Source organism: Heptranchias perlo, chromosome 4, assembly GCF_035084215.1.
Source record: "Heptranchias perlo isolate sHepPer1 chromosome 4, sHepPer1.hap1, whole genome shotgun sequence".
Lineage (NCBI taxonomy): Eukaryota > Metazoa > Chordata > Chondrichthyes > Hexanchiformes > Hexanchidae > Heptranchias > Heptranchias perlo.
Window position 1 is genome coordinate 30,218,484 of NC_090328.1, and position 25,279 is coordinate 30,243,762.

Sequence of the window (25,279 nt, forward strand, 5' to 3'; positions counted from 1 at the left end):
CTGAGATGATTGGCCTCCAACAACCACTACCATCTTCCTTTGTGCTAGGTATGACTCCAGTCACTGGAGAGTTTTCCCCCTGATTCCCATTGACTTCAATTTTACTAGGGCTCCTTGGTGCCACACTCGGTCAAATGCTGCCTTGATGTCAAGGGCAGTCACTCTCACCTCACCTCTGGAATTCAGCTCTTTTGTCCATGTTTGGACCAAGGCTGTAATGAGGTCTGGAGCCGAGTAGTCCTGGCGGAACCCAAACTGAGCATCGGTGAGCAGGTTATTGGTGAGTAAATGCCGCTTGATAGCACTGTCAATGACACCTTCCATCACTTTGCTGATGATTGAGAGTAGGCTGATGGGGTGGTAATTGGCCGGATTAAATTTGTCCTTCTTTTTGTGGACAGGACATACCTGGGCAATTTTCCACATTGTCGGGTAGATGCCAGTGTTGTACCTGTACTGGAACAGTTTGGCTAGAGGCGCGGCTAGTTCTGGTGCACAAGACTTCAGCATCACAGCTGGGATGTTGTCGGGGCCCATAGCCTTTGCTGTATCCCGTGCACTCAGCCGTTTCTTGATATAACATGGAGTGAATCGAATTGGCTGAAGACTGGCTTCTGTGATGGTGGGGATATCGGGAGGAGGCCAAGATGGATCATCTACTCGGCACTTCTGGCTGAAGATGGTTGCAAACGCTTCAGCCTTGTCTTTTGCACTCACGTGCTGGACTCCGCTATCATTGAGGATGGGGATGTTTACAGAGCCTCCTCCTCCTGTTAGTTGTTCAATTGTCCACCACCATACATGACTGGATGTGGCAGGACTGCAGAGCTTTGATCTGATCCGTTGGTTGTGGAATCGCTTACTTCTGTCTATAGCATGTTGCCTCCGCTGTTTAGCATGTATGTAGTTCTGTGTTGTAGCTTCACCAGGTTGGCACCTCATTTTTAGGTACGCCTGGTGCTGCTCCTGGCATGCTCTTCTACACTCCTCATTCAACCAGGGTTGATCCCCTGGCTTGTTGGTGATGGTAGAGTGAGGAATATGCCGGGCCATGAGGTTACAGATTGTGCTGGAATACAATTCTGCTGCTGCTGATGGCCCACAGCGCCTCATGGATGCCCAGTTTTCAGCTGCTAGATCTGTTCTGAATCTATCCCATTTAGCACGGTGATAGTGCCACACAACACGTTGGATGGTGTCCTCAGTGCGAAGACAGGACTTCATCTCCACAAGGACTGTGCGGTGGTCACTCCTACCAATACTGTCATGGACAGATGCATTTGCGACAGGTAGATTGGTGAGGACGAGGTCAAGTAGGTTTTTCCTCGTGTTGGTTCGCTCACCACCTGCCATCGTCCCAGTCTGGCAGCTATGTGCTTCAGGACTCGGTCAGTAATGGTGCTACGGAGCCATTCTTGGTGATGGACATTGAAGTCCCCCATCCAGAGTACATTTTGTGCCCTTGCTACCCTCAGTGCTTCCTCCAAGTGGTGCTCAACATGGAGGAGGACTGATTCATCAGCTGAGGGAGGACGGTAGGTGGTAATCAGCAGGAGGTTTCCTTGTCCATGTTTGACCTGATGCCATGAGATTTCATGGAGTCCAGAGTCAATGTTGAGGACTCCCAGGGCCACTCCCTCCTGACTGTATATCACTGTACAGCCACCTCTGGTTGGTCTGTCCTGCCGGTGGGATAGGACATACCCAGGGATGGTGATGGAAGAATCTGGGACATTGGCTGAAAGGTATGATTCTGTGAGTATGGCTGTGTCAGACTGTTGCTTGACTAGTCTGTGGAACAGTTTTCCTAATTTTGGCACAAGTCCCCAGATGTTAGTGAGGAGGACTTTGCAGGGTCGACTGGGCTTGGTTTGCCTTTGTCGTGTCCAGTGGTCCGTCTGGTTTTATTCTTATTATGACTTTTTTTTAGCAAGCTTTTACAACTGAGTGGCTTGCTAGGCCATTTCAGAGGGCAATTAAGAATCAACCACATTGCTGTGGGTCTGGAGTCACATATAAGCCAGACCGGGTAAGGACGGCAGGTTTCCTTCTGTGAAGGGACATTAGTGAACCAGATGGGTTTTTACGATAATCTGCTAGTTTCATGGCTACCATTACTGATACTAGTATTTTTTTTAATTCCAGATTTTATCTAATTAATTGAATTTAAATTCCTTAGCTGCCGTGGCGGGATTGTGAACTCATGACTCCGGATTATTAGTCCAGGCCTCTGGATTACTAGACCAGTAACACAACCGCTATGCTACCATCCCCCTCTTCTGTGCTGTAAAATTCTATGATAATACCTTAATCAGCAGTGAGCATTTTATGATGGAATGGAACATCACTTTGGAGTTTCTCCAAAAAAATTAAATCTAAATTAATAAATGTTGGAAGAAAATACTAGTTTACCATCTCCAGTGACCTGTATTTTTACAAGGAGTGAAATAGTAGTTCTTGGCCTTCAAAAACACTGCCGAATTTTTAACTGGAGGCAGTTTTATACTTAGAGTAGTAGTAAAGAACAGAATCACAGCTTTTAATTAAGACTCCCAGTGTGCTGAAAGACTATCATTTATATAATACCTCTTACATCCTCAGGATATAGCAAACTGCTTCCCAGCCAATGAATTACTCTTGCAATGTCGGTAAATGCAGCAGCCAAATTGCGCACAGCATGGTCCAACAAACAGCAATGAAGTGAGCGATCAGTTAATCTGATTTTGTGTTGTTGGTTGAAGGATGAATGTTAGCCAGTACACTGGACGAACTCTCTGCTCTCCTTCAAAAAGATGCCATGGGATCTTTTACATCCAACTGAACAGGCAGACAGGGCCTTGCTTTAATGTCGCATCCAAACGGCAGCATCTCTGACAATGGAGCACTCCCTCAGTCCTGCACTGACGTGTCATTTTGGATTATGTGTTCAGGTCCTGGTAATAGTTTGCATTCCCCAGAAATACTGTTTTTGGAAAGATTTCACTAACCCTGTTAGACTCAAATGGCTCGATTTTAACTCCCGGGTGGGCACGCAGAAAAGTGAGCGGCAGCGGGCAGGCTCGGACAATTTTGAAGGTTGGCCCTCAATAGCAAACTGCTTGCCAACTTCCCGACCAAAACGGCTGGGTAGTTGGTGGGAAGCGGCTGCCTGGCTGTTAAAATCAGCACTACGGTTCCTGGCACAAAGTAAGTGCTCCGGGAGGGGACTCCCAGTCAGGGGAGGGGGGAGGGGGGAGGGGAGAGGGGGGAGGAAGCCTGGGGCAGAAGAGGCTCAAGATTTCCTTGTGAAGCAAGGAGGAGCACTCCAGCTCTTCCTTGCCCACATGGAAACTAAATGAAAAGAATTGACTTTGCGGGGTCTTTTCTGGCCCTGGTTGCTGTTCCCAGCAGGTTTTGCTTGGCGGTAAGGCCACCACTGTCGCCCCGCTTAGGCCTCAGGTTAAAATGGCAGATCAGGCCCTGGTTACATCGTGGGAGCCTGATCTCCATATTTAAAGAGGACCGCGCTGGCTTGGGGTGGGTATGCTTGCCGGCTGCAATTTCAAATCGCACTTGACCATATCGGGGCGGGAAAGGAGTGAGTAAGTCCCCTGCTCGATTTTAACTGCACCTCCGAATGGAATCCACCAGGCGGGGGTTAAAATTGACCCCAATGTTTGGATCATCTACATATTTTTGGAGAGGGTGCTGTGTAGGCACGGTTGGTGCAGTGGGATAGATACTGGCCTGTCACCTCTGGACTGGATTCAAATCTATATCAGGCTGATGGGATGAAAGTCTCTATCTGCTGGCTGTCAGGTGACCATGTGAAATGAGTTTCGGCAGCCTCAATCCAGATTCCAGTGGGCATGATTCCATACATAAAACTGCTCATAATTTAGCACTAATTTGGCAGTCTCATGTAGACTATAGGCTTGCTATGTGGGAAATGGAAAAACGGAGATCCTCTGAGGTTGGAGCTGATGTCCATTATTCAGATGAAAAGTGTGTTACTCTGTATCCTATCGTACTATGCCTGACCTGGGAGTGATTTAGGCTGACACTAGTGCCTGAAACAGAAACTGTTCCATTCCCCAGCACTAACTAGCAGAAGATTTTTTTTTAAAAAGGACTACAGTGTGTATGTATATATATATATCTCCCCTGAAATTCCTTACGGATTCTCCCTGTCTCTCGCTGTAACTTCCGTAGGTCACTGGTGGAATCCCTAGAGAAATGGTTGTATTCAGCCGTTTTCAGGGATTCTCTGAGGGTTCCATCAATGTCCTGCCGAAGTCACGGCAAGAGACTAGGAGAATCCCAGTGGAATTTCAGGGCTATGATGGGATAAATCATCTGGGAGGTTTAAATGTACCAATTTGACAAAAGAGAGTATTTTGGAAAAACACAGTAAGTTTTTCTTTGAGCTGTACATCTGTAGTTAAACAATATATTGCAGTCTTTCAGTCGTGCATACAACCTCACAGCCACACATACTCATTCCTCATCACCCTGGGGATTGCATGGTGTCACAAAAGCCATACACACTGACATTCATCACTCTGTCGCTTACTCAGTAATTATTATTATATCTTATAATAATTTTCGATACATCGATTTCTTCTTCTGATCTGGAATCTTCAGCTTCTGTTCACCATCAGAGTCAAGAAAAACAAGTTTTGACTGAAGTAATTCCTCTGCCACAATTTTGTCATACACTATTTGAGTACAGACGCACAGCCCGAGCTATGTGCGTCTGTACTCAAATAGTCTGAACTGGTTGGATAAAGCAAGGTCAGGCCATCTACATAATGTACTGGTGGCCCAGGCACATCTTTTACAATGCATCATCGGGCACTAGCAGCCATGGAAGGTCTGATGGCTGCCTATTGTGTGCTGGGCACTTTCTTGGCTATGGGTGGGTGGAGGGTACTAGGAAAAGGGCAATTGGTGCTAAAGGCCAGAGGTGCAAAAGGGAGGTAACGGGCAGGGGTATCCAAATGTTTTACCATTCATTTTTATGCCAACACCCTCTTCTGCACCCATTCAAAATGAGTGCTGTGCGTGCCAGCTCTATTATGGGGTGGATACCTCAATTAAACGGAACTTGGGGAGACGAAAGTGCTTTGTGTACATCTTGCTGCTGGCCCCCAGCACTCACTGCCTACATTGGGCACGCTGAGTGCTCCAGGTGTGCTGGAGGCCTCCATGTCCAATTTTCTGGGGTCCACATCATTGTATTATTGGCCTTCTTTTCCCACAACAAATGCTTGAGCGAACCAAGGGGATGTAGAAGGAGGTGACTTAAATTGGCTTTTTGACTTAAATTGGTTTTAAAATTTGTTTTTCATAGCTAATCAAAAGAGGGTTTGTTAACTCGTAGGATGCTGGATTTTGGAGGCATCCACTTCCCTGCATTGCCAAGAAATTATTTCATTAAGAAGCCACAGTATCCCTAAAAAGACATCTGAAGACTAGTTTAGTCGCTTTAGTGACACAAGGGTCAAATTGAACATCTGCATCGGTGCAAAATGGGCGGTAGTGGATCAGCCGTCTGTTATATACTGCGCCCGATTTTCTTTTCATGTGAACCCCTGATGCAGTTGAATTTTATCCAGATTGTGTCATTAAAAGCGACAAGGTTTATCTTTCGATGTTTTTAAGCCAAAGTTGAATTTCACCCCCCAACAAACCAATTGGATGAATTTATTTTTGGATCTGGATCTTTAGTGAATGAAAGGCCAGTACTGAATTAGGTGGGACCCACCTCCTAAATGGATGGTAGAATCTTAGAAGCTCAAAAAAATGGAAGTGTTAAATATTATATATAATAAAGTAAAAGTAACATTAAAATGATAAAACTATAAAAAAAAGAGAATAATAGAAAGGGAAAGTAGGGTGAGCAGATGTACAACAACTACAACAACATCTTGCATTTATCTTGTGCCTTTAATGTAGAAAAAATGTCCCAAGGTGCTTCACAGTAGCAAATCAGACAAAAATTGATGCCGAGCCAAAGGAGATATTAGATGGGGTGACTAAAAGCTTGGTTAAAGAGATGGGTTTTAAGGAGGAGAGAGAAGTGGAGAGGCAGAGGTACTTAGGACCTAGGCGGCTGAAGGGATGGCCACCCATGGTGGAGTGAAGGAAGTGAGGAATGCAGAGGAGGTCTGAGTCAGAGAATCACAGATTTCCTGGAGGTCTGTAGGGCTGGAGGAGATCAGAGAAAGGGAGGGGCAAGTCCATGAAGGGATTTAAACATGAGGATGAAAATTTTAAATTCGAGGCATCGGGGGACCGGGAAACCATGTAGGTTAATGAGGACAGGGGTGATGGGAGAGCAGGACTTGGTGTAGGATAGGATATGTGCTCCAGAGTTTTGAATGAGCTGAAGTCTATGGAGAGTGGAGGATGAGAGGCCAACCAGGAGAGCATTGGAATAGTCAAGCCTGGAAGTAACAATGGCATGCATGAGGGTTTCAATAGTAGATGCGCTGAGGCAAGGGCGGACATGGGCGGTCTTTGTGATGGAGAAGCTATAGGGTCGGAAACTCATCTTGGGGTTAAATAGGATGCCGAGGTTGTGAACAGTCAAAACTGACTGTAGATAACTTACTCACTTAACTTTTTAATTCTCAATCACGAACATGTTGCTATTTTGATTCTGACGCGAACAGCAATGTGTAATTGGAGAACATCATCGCGGCTGTTTTGTGCCAAGCCGGCCAAATCTGGACTTCGACCCATTCCTTCAACCTTAGCTTCAATCTTCCCAATGTGTGATCACCCAGGACTGGATGGTGGACAACCAGCCTGACAACACAGATGCAGTGGAGAGGTCAAGAGAGATGGTGGATAGGTAGCACTGGGTGTCATCAGCGTACATGTGGAACCCTGACCCCACGTCTTCAGAGAATGTTGCCGAGTTTGAGTTTGAATGGAGTTTGACCCTTAACCCTTTCATCAGCACAAACTTATGTTTAGACTTGAACAAACTGCACTCCAAAGGGCGCCAGCCAGGATTTTTGTGTGCATGATTATTCTTTATTTAATAATATTGCACACTGGTATGACAGGCGGTGAATGAAATATGCATAGCCCCGATGCAACTCATCTGAAGCTTAGGCAAACTCTTAAATAATTGACGAATTAATAAGAAAAAACAAACTTCAAGGGTACCATCAAGAGTATCTTCTGCCATACTGAAGGTTTCTGCCATGGGGGAGGGAGGTTAACAGCTGTCAGTGGACCATACCCATCTGCTGCTTTCTTTGATTTGGACGTAATCCCTCACAAGTGAAACAGTCACCAACACCAGTGAGTAAGCAGCTTATCTTTATTCTGCGCATGGGCTAAAAATACTCCATGCAGTAGCTGTACGATGTACTGCAGAGTACGTCTTTCTGAAGTAGTGGCTTTAAAGGATGTTGCAGCAATACATATGGACATCTGGAATACAGGGAGTGCTGACAGGACTGATGTCTACTTTCTACCAACTCAACAGAAATATTGTATAATCTATCAGTGGGAGTCCATTAATCTACCAATATGAGTCTGTCATTCCACCCATCTGCTATTGGGGAAAAAAAATCACTTAATGAAGGCAAAAATTATTTTATTCTATCTCATGATGGCATAATTACTAGCATTTATTGCCCATCCCTAACTGAGTGGCTTGCTAGGCCACTTTCAGGGGCAGGTAAGAGTCAAGCACTTTGGTGTGGGACTGGAGTCACATATAGGCCCGGCCGGGTAAGGTTGGCAGGTTTCCTTCCCTGAAGGACATGAGTTGGGTTTTTACAAAAATCTGACAGTTTCATGGTCACATTTAATGCTACCAGCCTTTTTATTATTAATACTAATAGTGCAGAGGATTGAAACAAACTATCCTTTGTTTATGGTGCTTTTACAGAGTATCCAATCTGTTTAAAATGCAGCTCCATAGCATTACCAGCTCTGTCTCTATTCAGAAATTCCATTATATTCAATAAAGTATGACACTAGGATGCAACTGAACTTAGAAATTGATGTTCATGCAGCAAAACTGATAAGTCAGTCTGATCTACGGCTGCTGCACAGAGTAGCTTCTTTGTCTGTAATAGAGATACTAGGCCAGGATTGCAACCATGTAAAACCATGTTTCACTCTGTTTAGCTCATCAGCACTGCACGGTGATTGACGTGCCTGCAATGGAGTTAGGTTGTAACACATATCAAAGTGGGAGGCTCCTTCTCACTATAGGGATGACATTCTTATCTTCGCTAATTTTCGAAAAAGGTGTGAGCAAAAAAAGAAAGACTTGCATTTATATACTGCCTTTCACAACCTCAGGACATCCCAAAGCGCTTCACAGCCAATGAAGTATTTTAGAAGTGTAGTCACTATTGTAATGTAGGAAAAAGTGGCGTAATGCCAGTAGAAAGCAAAATGGACAATTCATTCATTTGTAATGTTGCTCTGATGATTCATACCTCCACCGCCCCCCCAAACATGGGTTGCCCAACGTTAGTGAAAAGTAATTTAAAAGCCAAGTTTTGCTTATTAATTTGCTAAAATCATATGTGACGTACTCATGCGACATTCTGCAGGTGCAAAGTCAAATCAAAAATGCGTATTTGGCTCCAGGTCAGACCCGGAGTGAGTTTAATGAAGGAGAACATTTGGACAGCAGTGAAAGAAGTTAATAGTACAGATGAGTTTTCAGCCTGAGAGCAGGGTGCAGTGGCCATTGACAGGTATATTACTGTGGAGCTTGAAGAGAGATCTACCCGGATGCGCAGAGGAGATAGAAGGTGCAGCATCACAGAAGGACCAGGGCAGCAGGTACATGGGAACAACACCACCTGCACGTTCCCCTCCAAGTCACACACCATCCCGACTTGGAAATATATCGCCGTTCCTTCATCGTCGCTGGGTCAAAATCCTGGAACTCCCTTCCTAACAGCACTGTGGGAGAACCTTCACCACACGGAATGCAGTGGTTCAAGGCGGCAGCTCATCACCACCTTCTCAAGGGCAATTAGGGATGGGCAATAAATGCCGGCCTTGCCAGCGACGCCCACATCCCATGAATGAATAAAAAAATCACTGAATTTAGCGGCAAGTCTACTGCAACACCATATAGCTTACCAATATAGAGAACTGGAAAACTTCCTGATGCTTGTCCACCCTACTCATTAGGTCCAGTGTCTTATACCAGGCTTATTCATCAACAATTGCTTCATTCAGATCTGCACCTGGGGTGTACCTATCATGAGGCGGAGTTCTTGCTCCAGTTTACTGAGTGACAGATTGGTGGAGGCAGGAACTCCCTCTTTTTGCAGCTGCTTTGTCTTTTTACTACAAATCCACATCTGCGCTCTGGAACACCAACAGTATGTGTGCCTCAAACAGAATGCTATTCACGAGTTATGAAAGGGCTCTTCAGAGGTGAGTTAATGGTTCCTGGTACTGTTCTCTAAAACTTTTGCCATTCCTCCCGCCTCACCTGCAGCAGCATTTAGCAATCTGTTCTGAATTCAATATGTGTGTGACTCTACACGTACCATTGCTGGAAAGTATCTCTGCACAATGTCCATTGATCTATCTGAGCATAAAAAAGGGCATCTGAATTCATCACTCATGGGGGCTTGTAAGAACATAAGAACATAAGAAATCGGAGCAGGAGTAGGCCATACGGCCCCTCGAGCCTGCTCCGACATTCAATCAGATCATGGCTGATCTTCAACCTCAACTCACTTTCCCGCGCGATCCCCATATCTCTTGATTCCCCAAGAGTCCAAAAATCTATCGATCTCAGCCTTGAATATATTCAATGACTCAGCATCCACAGCCCTCTGGGGTAGAGAACTCCAAAGATTCACAATCCTCTGCATGAAAACATTCCTCCTCATCTCAGTCTTGAATGGGCACCCCCTTATCCTGTGACTATGAGCCCTAGTTCTAGACTCTCTAGACAGGGGAAACAATCTCTCAGCATCCACCCTGTCAAGCCCCCTCAGAATCTTATGTTTCAATGAGATCACCTCTCATTCTTCTAAACTTCAGAGAGTATAGGCCCATTCTACTCAACCTCTCCTCATAGGACAACCCTCTCATCCCAGGAATTAATCTAGTGAGCCTTTGTTGCACTGCCTCCAAGGTAAGTATATTCTTCCTTAGATAAGGAGATGAAAACTGTACACAGTACTCCAGATGAGGTCTCACTAAAACCCTGTACAACTATAGTAAGGCTTCTTTACTCTTGTACTCCAACCCCCTTGTAATAAAGGCCAACATAGAAACAAAGAAAATAGGAGCATGAGTAGGCCATTCGGCCCTACAATCCTGCTCCGCCATTCAATATGATCATGGCTGATCCTCTATCTCAATACCATATTCCCACTCTCTCCCCATACCCCTTGATGCCTTTTGTGTCTAGAAATCTATCTAACTCCTTCTTAAATATATTCAGTGAGTTGGCCTCCACAGGCTTCTGTGGTAGAGAATTCCACAGGTTCACCACCCTCTGAGTGAAGAAATTTCTCCTCATCTCAGATCTAAATGTACTACCCCGTATCCTGAGTCTGTGACCCCTGGTTCTGGACCTCCCAGCCAGGGGAAACATCCTCGCTGCATCCAGTCTGTCTAGCCCTGTCAGAATTTTATATGTTTCAATGAGATCCCCTCTCATTCTTCTAAACTCGAGTGAATTGAGGCCGAGTCGATCCAATCTCTCCTCATACAACAGTCCTGCCATCCCAGGAATCAGTCTGTTGAACCTTCGCTGCACTCCCTCTATGGCAAGTATATCCTTTCTTAGGTAAGGAGACTAAACTGCACACAATACTCCAGGTGTGGTCTCACTAAGGCCCTGTATAACTGCAGTAAGACATTCTTGTCCCTGTACTCAAATCCTCTTGCAATGAAGGCCAACATATCATTTGCCTTCCTAATTGCTTGCTGCACCTGCATGCTTGCTTTCAGTGACTGGTGTACAAGGACACCCAGGTCCCTCTGTACATCAACATTTCCCAATCTATCACTATTTAAATAATACACTGCCTTTCTGTTTTTCTTTCCGAAGTGGATAACTTCACACTTATCCACATTATACTGCATCTGCCATGTATTTGCCCACTCACTCAACTTGTCTAAATCGCCTTGAAGCCTCTCTGCATCCTCCTCACAACTCACAATCCCACCTAGTTTTGTGTCGTCAGCAAACTTGGAAATATTACATTTGGTTCCCTCATCCAAATCATTGATATATATTGTGAATAACTGGGGTCCAAGCACTGATCCTTGCTGTACCCTACTAGTCACTGCCTGCCACCCCAAAAAAGACCCATTTATTCCTACACTCTGTTTCCCATCTGTTATCAAATTTTCAATCCATGCCAGTATATTACCCCCAATCCCATGTGCTTTAATTTTGCACACTAACCTCTTATGTGGGACTTTATCAAAAGCCTTCTGAAAATCCAAATACACCACATCCACTGGTTCTCCCTTATCTATTCTACCAGTTACATCCTCAAAAAACTCCAATAGGTTTGTCAAACATGATTTCCTTTTCATAAATCCATGTTGGCTTTGTCTAATCCCGTTGATATTTTCTAAGTGTCCTGTTATCACATCCTTTATAATAAGCTCTTGCATTTTCCCTACTGCTGATGTTAGGCTAACCGGTCTGTATTTCCCTGTTTTCTCTCTCCCTCCTTTTTTAAATAGTGGGGTTATATTTGCCACCCTCCAATCTACAGGATCTGTTCCATAATCTATAGAATTTTGGAATGCCATTTGCTTTCCTAATTGCCTGCTGTACCTCCATACTAACCTTTTGTGTTTCTTGTACGAGGAACTGTTCTCTAAGCAAGTTGATACCAGACATAACCACATCTTTCGTCTTTGATTCCAAAGCTTTAAAAGCAGCAGTGGGAGTATTGTTTATGGCTGTTTAACTGGGGTCTGCACTTAAGATGCCACCAGGGCTGCCCTCTGTCCAGTGGCAGATCACAGTGAGCAGTTATTGCTTCATAACATTACTCATATGAGAGATCATAGAATCATAGAGACATAGAAATTTACAGCACAGAAGGAGGCCATTCAGCCCATTATATCTGTGCCAGCCGAAAAAGAGCTATCATGCCTAGTCCCACTTTCCAGCACTTGGTCCGTAGCCTTGTAGGTTATGGCACTTCAAGTGCATATCGAAGTATTTTTTAAATGTGATGAGGGTTTCTGTCTCTCCCACCCTGTTGGGCAGTGAGTTCCAGACCCCCACCACCCTCTGGGTGAAAAAATTTCTCCTCACCTCCCCTCTAATCCTTCCACCAATTACTTTAAATCAATGCCCCCGGTTATTGACCTCTCTGCTAAAGGAAATAGATCCTTCCTCTCCACTCTATCTCGGCCCCTCATAATTTTATACACCTCAATTAAATCTCCCCTCAGCCTCCTTTGTACCAAAGAAAACAACCCCAGCCTATCCAAATTTCCCTATTAAAATTCTCCAGTCCTGGCAACATCCTCATAAATCTCCTCTGTGACCTCTCTAGTGCAATCACATCTTTCCTGTATTGTGGTGGCCAGAACTGTCTGCGGTTCTCAAGCTATGGCCTAACTAGTATTTTATACAGTTCGAGCATAACCTCCCTGCTCTTATATTCTGTGCCTCAGCTAAGAAAGGAAAGTATCCCGTATGCCTTCTTAACCACCTTATCTACCTGTCCTGCTACCTTCAGGTATCTGTGGACATGCACTCCAAGGTCCCTCTGTTCCTCTACGCCTCCCAGTATCATCCCATTTATTGTATATTCCCTTGCCTTGTTTGCCCTTCCCATATGCATTACCTCACACTTCTTCGGATTGAATTCCATTTACCACTTTTTTGCCTACCTGACCAGTCCATTGATATCTTCCTGCAGTCTACAGCTTTCCTCCTCACTATCATCCACACGGCCAATTTTTGTATCATCTGCAAACTTCTTAATCATGCCCCCCATTCAAGTCAAAATCATTACCATGTACCACAAAAAGCAAGGGACCTAGAACTGAGCCCTGCGGAACCCCACTGGAAACAGCCTTCCAGTCACCAAAACACCTGTCGACCATTGCCCTTTGCTTCCAGCCACTGAGCCAATTTTGGATCCAACTAGACACTTTCCCTTGGATCCCATGGGCTTTTACTTTTCTGACCAGTCTGCCATGGGGTGAGACCTTGTCAAAAGCCTTGCTAAAATCCATGTAGACTACATCAAACGTGCTACCCTCATCGACCCTCCTTGTTACTGCCTCAAAATATTCAATCAAGTTAGTCAGATACGACCTTCCCTTAACAAATCCATGCTGACTGTCCTTGATTAACCTGTGCCTGTCCAAATGATGATTAATACTGTCCCTCAGAATTTTTTCCAATAATTTACCCACCACTGAGGTTAGACTGACTGGCCTATAATTACTTGGTCTATCCCTTTCTTCCTTTTTAAACAACGGTACAACGTTAGCAGTCCTGCAATCCTCCGGCACTATGGCGATAACTATCTGGGTGCTGGATCCCCCTTAGTACCCGAACAATTTCCAATGTGCTGTGCACACTGAAAGTACAGTGCTGATGTTCCGATTGCCTCCATTTAGAAAACAAGCCCATTAAGAGCTTAATCCCCATACAGCTCAGCAGAAGCACTTAGCAGCTGGCACCTCATCAATCCCCATCATTATTATTCCTTCATTACCAGTATTCAGTGCTTCACCCTGAGCTTTCTTCTCAACATCACTATGATCTCCTCTTGTGGTGTGCGTGCTTTAAGTGAAAGTTGTGAAGGTTGGTGCTCAGGAGAGTGGTGCCCTTTTGATATACTTGATCAATGACTGAGCACTACTTGATTTGCAAAGAGAGCATATGGGATATTTTAAGTTCATAAGCAGACATCCATTTGAGTATTGCACTGCCATTACATGCAACACTGTTTGTACAAACATGTTGATTTACCATAGTTTGTACATTATAGAATGTGTAATCAATATAGTAAATACCAGTAATTCTCTGCAGCTCCATTGTCCCAATCCCTTCCAGGCTCTCCCAAATAAATCAATTGTTGCTTCCTTGTTTGGTATCAGTTCTTTTGTATCATAGGGTCCACCACCTGTTCCATGCTGTGCCCTCAACTATGTGTGACCTTTACCTTTAAGCATAAGAGTGATGGAGATTGTACGAGTTGAATAGCCCATTGACAATTCTTTCCTGCAATACATCATCTTTCCCATCATGAATTGTATAATCCTATTAATTTAACTTTCCTGATTGCATCTTTACTAACATTTCTATGTGTCAGTATAGTAGATTCGCACCTATCTTTAACAATTGTTAATTTCTTTTATGTTATTGTTCATTTCTTTTATGTCCCTATATAGCTACCTTACAGTAATATCAATGCCTTACATTTGTGCCATCTTTAAGACATGCAGTGTCTTTCAGACCTCCATCTTGGTCCTCTGAATAGTTGACACATCATGTTAAAATCCCTTCATGGCCTCCCTATCTCTGTAACATTCTCCAATCCTCCGAGAACTCTGCGTTCCTCCAACTTTGATAACTTTGATAAGTTGGAATTAACTTTGACAACTTTGATCCCCTCAGATAATGAAGCAGTCCGTGCCCGCATGCAGCAAGACCTGGACAACATCCAGGCTTGGACTGATAAGTGGCAAGTAACATTCGCGCCAGACAAGTGCCAGGCAATGACCATCTCCAACAAGAGAGAGTCTAACCACCTCCCCTTGACATTCAAGAGCATCACCATCGCCGAATCCACTACCATCAACATCCTGGGGATCACCATGGACCAGAAACTTAACTGGACCAGCCACATTAATACTGTGGCTACAACAGCAGATCAGAGACTGGCCATTCTGCGGCAAGTGACTCACCTCCTGACTCCCCAAAGCCTTTTCACCATCTACAAGGCACAAGTCAGGAGTGTGATGGAATACTCTCCACTTGCCTGGATGAGTGCAGCTCCAACAACACTCAAGAAGCTCAACACCATCCAGGACAAAGCAGCCCGCTTGATTGGCACCCCATCCACCATCCTAAACATTCACTCCCTTCACCACCGGCGCACTGTGGCTGCAGTGTGTACCATCCACAGGATGCACGCCAGCAACTCACCAAGGCTTCTTCAACAGCACCTCCCAAACCTGTGACCTCTACCACCTAGAAGGACACGAGCAGCAGGCACATGGGAACAACACCACCTGCACGTTCCCCTCCAAGTCACACACCATCCCGACTTGGAAATATATCGTCGTTCCTTCATCGTCGCCGGGTCAAAATCCTGGAACTCCCTTCCTAACAGCACTGTGGGAGAACCTTCACCACATGGACTGCAGCGGTTCAAGAAGGCGGCTCACCACCACCTTCTCAAGGGCAATTAGGGATAGGCAATAAATGCTGGCCTCGCCAGCGACGCCCACATCCCACGAACGAATAAAAACAAACTTTGACCTCTTGTGCATCCCCTACTCCCTTCGTCCCACCATTGGCGACCGTGCCTTCAGCCATCTTGGTCATAAGTTCTGGAATTCCCTCCCTAAACCTCTCCGTCTCTCCACTTTAAGACCCTTCTTAAAACCCACCTTTTTTTGGTCAACCTTCCTAAAATCTCCTTCTTTGGTTTGGTGTCAACTTTTATCTGATTACACTTCTGTGAAGTGTCTTTGGCCTTTTTTTCTACGTTAAAGGCACTATATAAATGCAAGTTGCTCACTCTTCAGTGACATACATCCACAGTCAGGGCCTCATTTACACATTTGAGGGCCGCGCTCCATAACCAGAAATCTGTTTGTGTTTCTCCATTATTAAGTTTACCAGTACATGCAGGGTTTGTTCATTAAAGTGACATATTTAACTGGCATTATCCACAACCATTGTGTACTCCACAGCTCCATTTATGAACTTATTGATATTTTACCACTTAAGGGGCTCATGAGCTGTTTGAGAAGTATTAAGGGATCGTTACAGGTGCATCATGATTGGCTGCTAATTTTCATTGGTGCTTAACAAAATTGCACTCAGAAAGAGCAGGTTTGAAAACTATGTGATTTCAATAGTTGGTCAAAAGCAGACAACTTTCCCATATTTTGAAAATTGAAAATCTAGCCATGTGCATTTATTAAACAAAATAATTATACAACATTCTGGTCAACTTTAATACTGTTTCTTTCTATCCAACTCCTGAGTTTTTTGAATGGTGAGTGTTGATAACATCACTGAGGATATTTGCTGAAAGGATTTACTTAGATTGACTGTGAGGGACATGAATTAACATCAGTAGACTTGGCCATTAACCCAGTGTACTTTAAGGATTATAGTCTTTCGATTGTGTTAATCGAGCTCCTTCACACTGGCAAGCTCAACTACTCATTGCAGTCAGAATCCCCTCTCCCCCATGATTTCATCTGTACTTATTGCTTAAGCAAAAACATTAAAAATTAGAGTGGGATGGAGGGGGAGGAGGAGTTAAGAGTAAATTTTAATTATTTCTAATTGATTTTTAAATGGTTACTGATGATGAAACTCGACTTTTAGGTCATATTGACTTATTGAGGACCAGTTGCCATAAAATTAAGTAGTTAGGTAGTCATAATCATTGTATTAAATCAAGCATTCACAACCATTTTGATCATTTAGGTACAAAAAGTATGGTGCATAATAAATAAAATCACTTTTGCTCTGAGTTCTATGATGTCAATTACTAAAGAAAGGAAGTGCATATTTTGAATTCTTTACACAATTAGTGTTATGCCTCTATAACTGATGTTTTCATTGAATATATTGGTGGATGCCAGATAGCCCACATCAAGGGAAGTACATCACCAAATGAGAGTATTAAACCTACTCCAGGGGTACTGAGATTGGATCAGGGATCAATAACATCACTTGAATTAACCCCTTGAGCTGGAAAAAAGGCTCCAATAAATGGATGTTTTTCTCATTAGAGAAAAAATGTTGACCCTCTATTGACCTTAAGGAACAGTGTCCTTTAGTGGTTGATACCTGTTGATCCAATTATTGGATTTTCTATGGCACGTGTTACATACCAGCTCAAAGGCAAGTGACATCTAGGTCACCAGGAACACTGCATTCTTTTTACCCACAGCTGTGTAGTGCAGCATTTACATTTTTCCTCATATATAATGAAAGGTACTTGCAGAAATTCACAAATATTAATTTATAACCTGAGCAAGTTTAGAATGAGATGTCTGGCAGCCTTTATGGTTATTTTATTTGGTACCAGCCCACAAATCACCAGGTTTAATTAATTCAGTTTCCCAATTAGCCAAAGTGAACTCACAGGGGTTTATTTAACCCTGCCACCCCCACGACAGGCAGGGGAGGGTCGGGGGAGTAGGTTCAAAATTAAAGATCGGAGAATGTGTCCCCAACCCACCGTGTACACGCCCGTTGACGTTTTTATGGCAGCGGGTTGCGAGACGTGCATGTGTCACGTCTTGGAGAAGCAGGACACTTCACTATCATATTTAAATCAGGTCTCGGGAAACCTGGCAGCGAAATGGAGACGGAAGCAGCCGTCATTGGCCCCTCAAGCAAACCTTCTGCTGATCGCAGCTTCTTCTCGCTGCCGTGACCCGGCCTGCCCCACAGTCTGTTGACCCACCCTAAACCCTCGATCCCCGGCCTGCCCCACGATGTGCCGACCGCCCCCCCCGATCTCCGGCCTGCCCTCCGATCGGCCAACCCCAAGCCCTGATCATCGGCTCCCAATCTCGCCCTCCCTCCCTCCCGATTGCCGCTCTCTTTCCCCGCCCCCCCCCCCCCCCCCCGACTCCACCAAGCACTGATCCCGAACTCCGATTGCCGGGAACCGTCCCAACACAGGCTTTCCTTCCTGGCAGCCGGCCAACCTGGCAATCCATCTGGCTGCCGGTGGGAAACGGAATTAAAAAATTATAATAAGGTCCTGCCGAATTGGCGTCCCCAGGATTTCCGCATTTCCCCGCTACCGCGCTCCCCCGCTCCCTCCCCGCCTCCCCGTAAATATCGGGGCCACAACCTCTGGATTCCTAGACCATTAGCATAACTGCAAGGCTACCATACCTATTGTTCTAGTTATGTGGCTGGCTAATCTATGTTGATCACAGATTGAACCTTGCACATGGAGGATAAGGAAGGGAGGAAATTTGGAACTCTTGAAGGCTACTGCTCAAAATTAAATCGATGTGGCCAAAGGTGAGTGACCAGCTATAGGGGAATTAAAATGTTGGGACCTTTTTCGAGACTCAAAAATGATCACAGCAGTTTTTAACCTTTGCAAAGGGGGATAGGAGAGAAAGAAATGATGGGCAACGTCAAAAGGACAAAGCAATGTGAAGGCACAAAATGGAGTCTATGAGCAAATAGGTGAGCAGTGCTGATGCCTACCCTTGGTTTGATAGCTGGAAAAGCGGATGTTCTACTGTATGAAATGGATGTGAGAATCTTAGCTTTGTTTGGCACTCCAGCTAGTTGGGAATGATCCACAGGCATAATAAATAAGGGCATTGTGATCATGCCAATCACAGGTAGTGCTGTCCCTACATTGCAAGTTTGTTGGAGGTGACCTTGCTGCAGATGCCAAAGCTCTGTCCTACTAATGAAAGTTATGTTGATAGGGTGAGATGGTAAATTGAGGGGGAGGAGACTCGGTTGGGCCAAATGGCCTGTTTCTGTGCTGTAAATTCAATGTAATTCTATACAACCTGTAGCTAGCTGAGGCAGTTTTCTGTAGCAGATAGATGTGCCAAGCTCTGTAGAATGTTTTGGGGCCTGCTGGTCTTCATGGTATTCCTTCTTTTATCTTGTACCACCTCAACCATGAACAAATGTATTTGGGGTACTTTATAAAACAAAGACTCTGAAATTTCATGGGCTTATTCCAATCCTTCACTGTAACTTCAGGGGGGACTGGCGAAACCCCCCAAAAAAGCAGCAGAGACTCACCGTAACTGGGTCACACTGAGTCTCTGCCTGTTTCTGGGGGCTTCTGATGGTCTCCTGTCAGAGATGCAGTGGGAGACTGGGAGAACCCCGTCTCCCCACAGCAACCCCCCCACCCGATGAAACGGCTGCCATTTTGTCCAAAAAAGTGATATACAGTATTAATTAAAATGTCATAAATATGGAAAACCATAACAAGAAACATTGCATTGTAAAGGCACTGTAATAATTTTCTTTAAAAACCCTTTCAAAGTCTATCTAAGTGCTCCTGTGCCCATGAAACTTCTCTTGCTCCCATTCCAAATGGAAAAAAACGAGCAAACACTGTTGCATTGTTCTAAATGTGCATTTAAATATATTTGAATGAATGCTGGGGTCTTAATGAGGCTTGCACGGGAAATGGGTACAAGCACTTCAAACCTTAACAACAGAAACATGTAGAATTGCAGGTCTCAGAAGAAATTGGCACAGGGCTTGCTCTTCCAATTCAGTGCTCCCTCTATGCCCGTTGCACACCTGCTCTCCTATCCATCTGTACTTCAAATTATGGATTGCAGGATTCAACAACAACAACTTCCATTTATATAATGTAGAAAATGTCTTGAGTTACTTCTGTAAGCAAAAAGATAACTTTCTGGAGGCCTGTTCTGCTGATTCCCTGCTCATCCTAGCCCCGAGCCAGTGACCCAGAGTGTCAGACCAAAGCCTGGCAACATTCTGACAACAGAGAGGAGGCCTGGGGAGGCCCCAAAAATTCTCTTGCTCTTTACCTCTTCTGCTCCCAATGAACCTCTTTGTGACGTTAACAGATCCCCATGTAAAGATTCCAGGCTTCTTGATGAGCCTCACTGGAAGTCACGTCAGCTGGCATGAGTTCTACTGAGGCCTACGCAGAGTGTAAAAGGTGGAATTCCCTGGGTCACATGGGAACTCCGCCTTGATGTAGAGGGCTGGGGCGGAAGATCTGCCCACAGTTCCCCCTGCTGGAGTTCAATTGGCCAAAGGAAATGGGGCAAAATCCCCAAACAAGACTCCTCCCCAAAATTCCTGGCCCCATACCCCAGGCGGAAGGTCTTCTCCACGCCCTGGAATTCCAGAACCTCAGTTTTTGGGACCTTCATCCTTGCTTTCTTAATGATGTCACTGAATCTGCTTTGAGCGCCTCACTATATTGTGAACCTGCTTAACTTCCTACAGTATTTAACATAAGAAAACAAGGTTTGAAGTCCGTGGCTGATAGTATAAACAAACTATACTGAGTGTAAATCATAGTTAGTCCTTTACACAATTCACTCATGTTGTTTATTACTTGTGGGGCTATCCTAACAGTGAAATACAAACATCGATTTCATACCCTTTGATTAGCTATCCTCTTGTGTACAGATGGCAGAACTGGGTCCAAATCCAGGCCACCAGTGCTTTACATTTTTAGAACTCCAAAGGTTTCAACAGGGTCTGATACGTACAAACATGGTTCAGCTTCATTTCATTCCTTCTTTTATATTACATGGCCTCAGGCCCTTGGAAATGTCACAGTCTGTTCTGAAACATGTATTTTCATTGCTGGACTGAGCAATACATTTTGTTTAAGAAGCTCATTAATAGATGTTGCCATTTCATTGTTGTTTAGAGAATGGAGCCAAAAATCTGCAGGGCTGACGATCCAGTGTAAGTGCTGGGATGGGCCTGCCAGTGACCTTCATTCCTGACCTTATCAGAGTATGAGAGGTCAGGGAGAGAGCACCTTATTTAAATATTGCTGGCCATGCCACTAGGAGTGCATCCTATGTACCCGCTGTAGCAGGGGGAGGCTGCAAGTGCGGCAGAGGCCTGCTACTTGTGCAAACAGCGGCAGCCCAGCCACAGTTTCAAATTTCAAAGTGACTAACAGCCCCATTGTGAAGGAGGCCGATCAAGCAATGAGCTTGCCAAATTTTCTTTGGAGCCCTACACCATGACCCAGGCCTGGACCTCCATGTGGGCCCTCTCGTGCCCTTGCAGCTGCCTGAATGCCTCATTTCACGAGCATAACGGCTGGTGTTGTTCTGCTGGGCTAGTTTGAGAGTCTTCTCTCTGGCCAAGCCCCCTCTAACACTGATGACCTTGTTTGGGGCGGACTGCCATCCACAGATTCTCTCTCAGCATTGTGGACCCCATCATAGGGGCTGGTTCTAAATAGTGTGCCTCAGAATTCAGCGCTGGGTAACTTTCTATTCAGTATACATTCATTATTAATATAAAGGAGGACATAGGCAGCATAGTAATTAAAATTCCAGGTGACACCAAATTGTGTGGCAAAATTATAACAACAAAATAAATTTCAAATGGACTTGGATATAGTAGAGAAGTGAGCTCAAGGTTGGTAGGGGTCAAAGCTGGAAACAGTAGTCCAAATGAGGCCTTAGTAAAGCATCAAATAAGCCTATTATTGTGGTCTTTGTTTTGGAATAAATATCCAGGCAGTGTAGCCTTCAGTATGGACAGCTGCACATTTATACACATAGGCGCATGTAATAATAGAATGGAATAAAACATGAGTTAGTCTCAGTTAAAGGTAACTGGGAGGGAGAAAGTCTTGGGACTGACCACTGACTACTCCCTCAAAGTTGAGGTGCAGTGTTAGCAGGCTCCAGCCAAGGCAAACGGGATCCTGGCTACACTGCCAAGATATTCATTACAAAACTAAGAGCACAATAATAGGCTTATACAAGGCTGTGGTAAGTCCTCATTCGGAGTATAGTGTCAAGTTTTGACCTTGTTAACTCAGGAAGGACATTATGACTTTGGTGACATTGCAGATAAGGACAAAAAAATTATCCCTGGCCTGAGATCATTGAGCTATGAAGATAGACATGATGTCTTGGGTTGTACTCATTAAAGAATTGGAGACTTGGAGGGGATCTCATCCAGTTATTTACAATTATTAAAGGCAAGAACGATATGTAAGTAGTGTGTTTGAGGTGATGGGATTGGATAGAACTAAAGATTATGCATATAAACAAAGGAAGTAGGGAGTGAGGTTGCATGTCCAGAAATTTTAATTTACCCAGGGGGCGATCGACCTATAGAACAGGATTACAGAGGAGATGAGTGACAGCTTTACAATCCTTCAAGAAGCCAATAGGTTTCTGGAAAACAGGGTGATATGGAATTAAGGGCAAATAGTTCTGTAATTAATGGGCTTGGCACCTCTGGGCCTTGCCTGTTTACCCATCAGGGGTTGGAAATGAATTTTTCACAGAGGACTCCTCAGTTAGCTGCAGGTCTATGATTTTTTGCCTCTCCTAGTAAGTGGAGAAATGCAGGGTTGTTACATGGGGAGGAAACAGCCAAGGATGGGGACGAGCACATATAGCCTTATCTCATCCCAGACACATAAGTGTAAAGATAAACCTGAACAATGGAAAGCATCTGTAGCAGAATCCAAACGTAAAACAGCTGAACTCTATTAATGCAAAGGAACATTTTTTTCCAGGTTTTTCCTCATCCCTGCTCTCCTTCTGCCCTCTCATCCAAGCAACCACTCACGTAAACCTTGACTTTGAATGTCAGCAGGCCACTAAATGGAAGGAAGTATTACAGGTGAGTCCAATCCTGTCCCCTGCCTGGTGGTGACCACGAGCCAGATATCCAGTCCCTCTTCCCCTCTCTGACTAGAGAGCATTGAAGCTCATTCCAGTGCCCTTTCTGCTACCACAGATGAGTAACTGAGCCCAGACCAAGGATCAAACATGGGATCTTTCTGGCATGTACGGCTCAACTACTCGTTGAATAAACTTGAAGCATCATCGGAAAAGCTGCAGAGGAGCATTAATCCACAGATAAAAGAACAGAAATGGTGAAAGAAAGAGCATGCATTTAAATAGCACCTCTCACATCCTCTAGATTTCCCAAAGCATTACACAGCCATGCATTACTTTTGAAGTGTAGTCACAGTTGCTATTTACACAAAGGCATCAGCCATTTTGTGCACTGCAAGGTTTCACAAACAGCAATCAGATAATCTGTTTTGAAGGTGTTGGTTGAGGGATGACTATCGGTCAGGTTACTGAGAGAAAGAACTTCCTGATCTCTTTTGAAAAATGCCATGGGATCTTATATATCCATCTAAAAAGGCCTACAGAGCTTTAGCTTAATGTTTCATCCCAAAAAAATGGCATTTCCAACAATGCAGTACCTCCTCAGTACTGCAGTCAAGATTAAGTAATCAAGTACTGGAGTGGGGCTTGAGCACACAACATTCTGACTTAGAGGCAAGAGTGCTACCATTGAGCTAAGCTGGCACTATCTAGTTATTTCCTCTATATTTAATATTAGTAATAATAGACAATATTTCCATGACAGTGCTACAAAACTGCCCAATGGGTACAGCGTGGAGGCGGTAATAGGTGGGGTTTAGGTGAAGATTTATCCCTGATTGTTATACTTTAGAACATCTATTGATATTATCCCTTTCTTCCTCTTGTACAATGTTCCCCTTGACTCCACCATTGAACCTCTCCAGTGTATTAATGAAGTGAATTTTCCCTCCTCGCCACATGGTGGAAAATAGCCTTCTCCCATATTAGGAGACAAAGACAATTTGTACAGCCATAGCTTAGATCGGTTCACTCAGTAAAGTGTGTAGCTGCCCTCGAATGTTCCCGGCTCAAAATATGTAAATTAGAGCATTATGGTGTCCAGCAGTGGGGAAAGTGTGTGCATGCACCAGCACGTGTATGTGTACGTGTGTGTGTCTGTATGTGTGTGTATGGTGTGTGCACCAACCTGTGTTTGGACACATACACACCCATGTATTAGTGGGTGTGTATGTGTCCATGTATATATGTGTGTGTTCTATATTTTCATGATTAATCAGAGAGATCTTGTATTTTTAAAATACTACTAATGCTACATGTATCCATTCAGTGGCTGAACTTGCTGTTACTCTAACAATTTGAAGGAATTCATTTTTAAAAGTTGAAATTCTTTTAAAATACTGACACACTGAAGACATTGTATAATTTATATTTGAAAGACAACACAGTACTTGTCCATAATGACATCAGCATCTTGTAATTGCTGTTATGGTCAGTATTTGCTTTCACGTATTATATCTTATTGTCTGAAAAATAATCACTGTTGAAAATGGATGCCAGAGTTTAGTTTTAACAACATTTTTGTCAGGTAGCTTTTTTTCAAATGGATGCATATCTCTTAACCAGTGATATTGCAGGAAACCAACTATTGACTTATAGCAGTTTAATATTTTCTCCTAGTCATCTCAGACAGTAGATCTTAACAACAAGAAACACTATCACACTTTTCACTTTCATTTATATTTTTGGCAAATAGTTTAATGATGGGAAAGCCAATGTAGTATTGGATTTTGGCATGACAAAATCATAAAACTGAATGAAAGGTTACAAAAAATAACTCAAGGTGACATGCAGCTTTGTTCTTGAAAGAAAAACGTAATGGAATTCAAAGGAATAAAGATCAATGTAGTTACTCACCCAGCCATCCTGTACTGGAGTTTTCTACACACATATCCGTCTCGGCACTTGGCAGGACAAAGCCCACCACAAACACCTCCACCCCATCAGCCATGAGAGACAATCCCAGCACAAAGAACAGTGCCCACTGGAAGCGGCCATGCCCGCACTCCTGAATGATCAGCTCATACTGCTGCGCCAGCTCCTCCTCATCGGCCCTCCTCTCAGCATCCAGCTCCTCGCGGTCCTTGTACTCATCTGAGATAGGCTGCCCTATGGCTACCTGGTTCTCCTTCCTTTGGCCCATATCTGGGATTCCCTGATACTCCCCTTCATAAATCTCATCCTCCTCATCGTGGCCTTCAGTAGCATCACTTGAGCCTTCATCTTCAAGAGGTTCTTCTCCATAAGTCCCTCCGCGATAGTTGTAGCCCTCATCATCTTGAAAATTAGCATAAGACGTCTTGGTGTATTCATCCTGTGTGTGGTCTGCTCCTTGGTTTGCTTTCTTTACAGCTTGCTTCTTAACTTCCTTGGCAATGTCTTTGGCACCCCTCATCAGGGTAGTCCTGTCCCTGTAAGCATCATCCATCCTTTCTCCAATCTTAGACGCCTTGCTTCAGCGAACAGACTCTACCAGACGAGACAGACAGAAAGAAAGAACCACCTTCCAAATTTGGAATCTTGGGTTTGGGCTTCTGGCATTAAGTTTTTAATTTACACACTCAAAAAGCTCTGGAGTTTAGGGCTGCAATTTCAGTGTTGTCAGCTAGTGATTGATGATTTTTTTTCTCTTATATTCCCATCATCGGGGAGCTACACAACAAAAGAATGAGAGGGAAAAACC

General features: G+C 44.2%; 1 protein-coding gene across 4 annotated transcripts in view; it reads right to left on the reverse strand.

The window, feature by feature from the left end:
• sv2ca (synaptic vesicle glycoprotein 2Ca) overlaps positions 1-25,024 on the reverse strand; it is a 143,095-nt gene extending 118,071 nt beyond the window's left edge. For all 4 annotated transcript variants that reach the window (XM_067982156.1, XM_067982157.1, XM_067982155.1 and 1 more), the window contains exon 1: positions 24,454-25,024. In XM_067982156.1, the coding sequence (XP_067838257.1) occupies positions 24,454-25,024 (571 nt within the window). The remainder of the gene's footprint in view (positions 1-24,453) is intronic.
• Between the last annotated feature and the right edge of the window lie 255 nt (positions 25,025-25,279).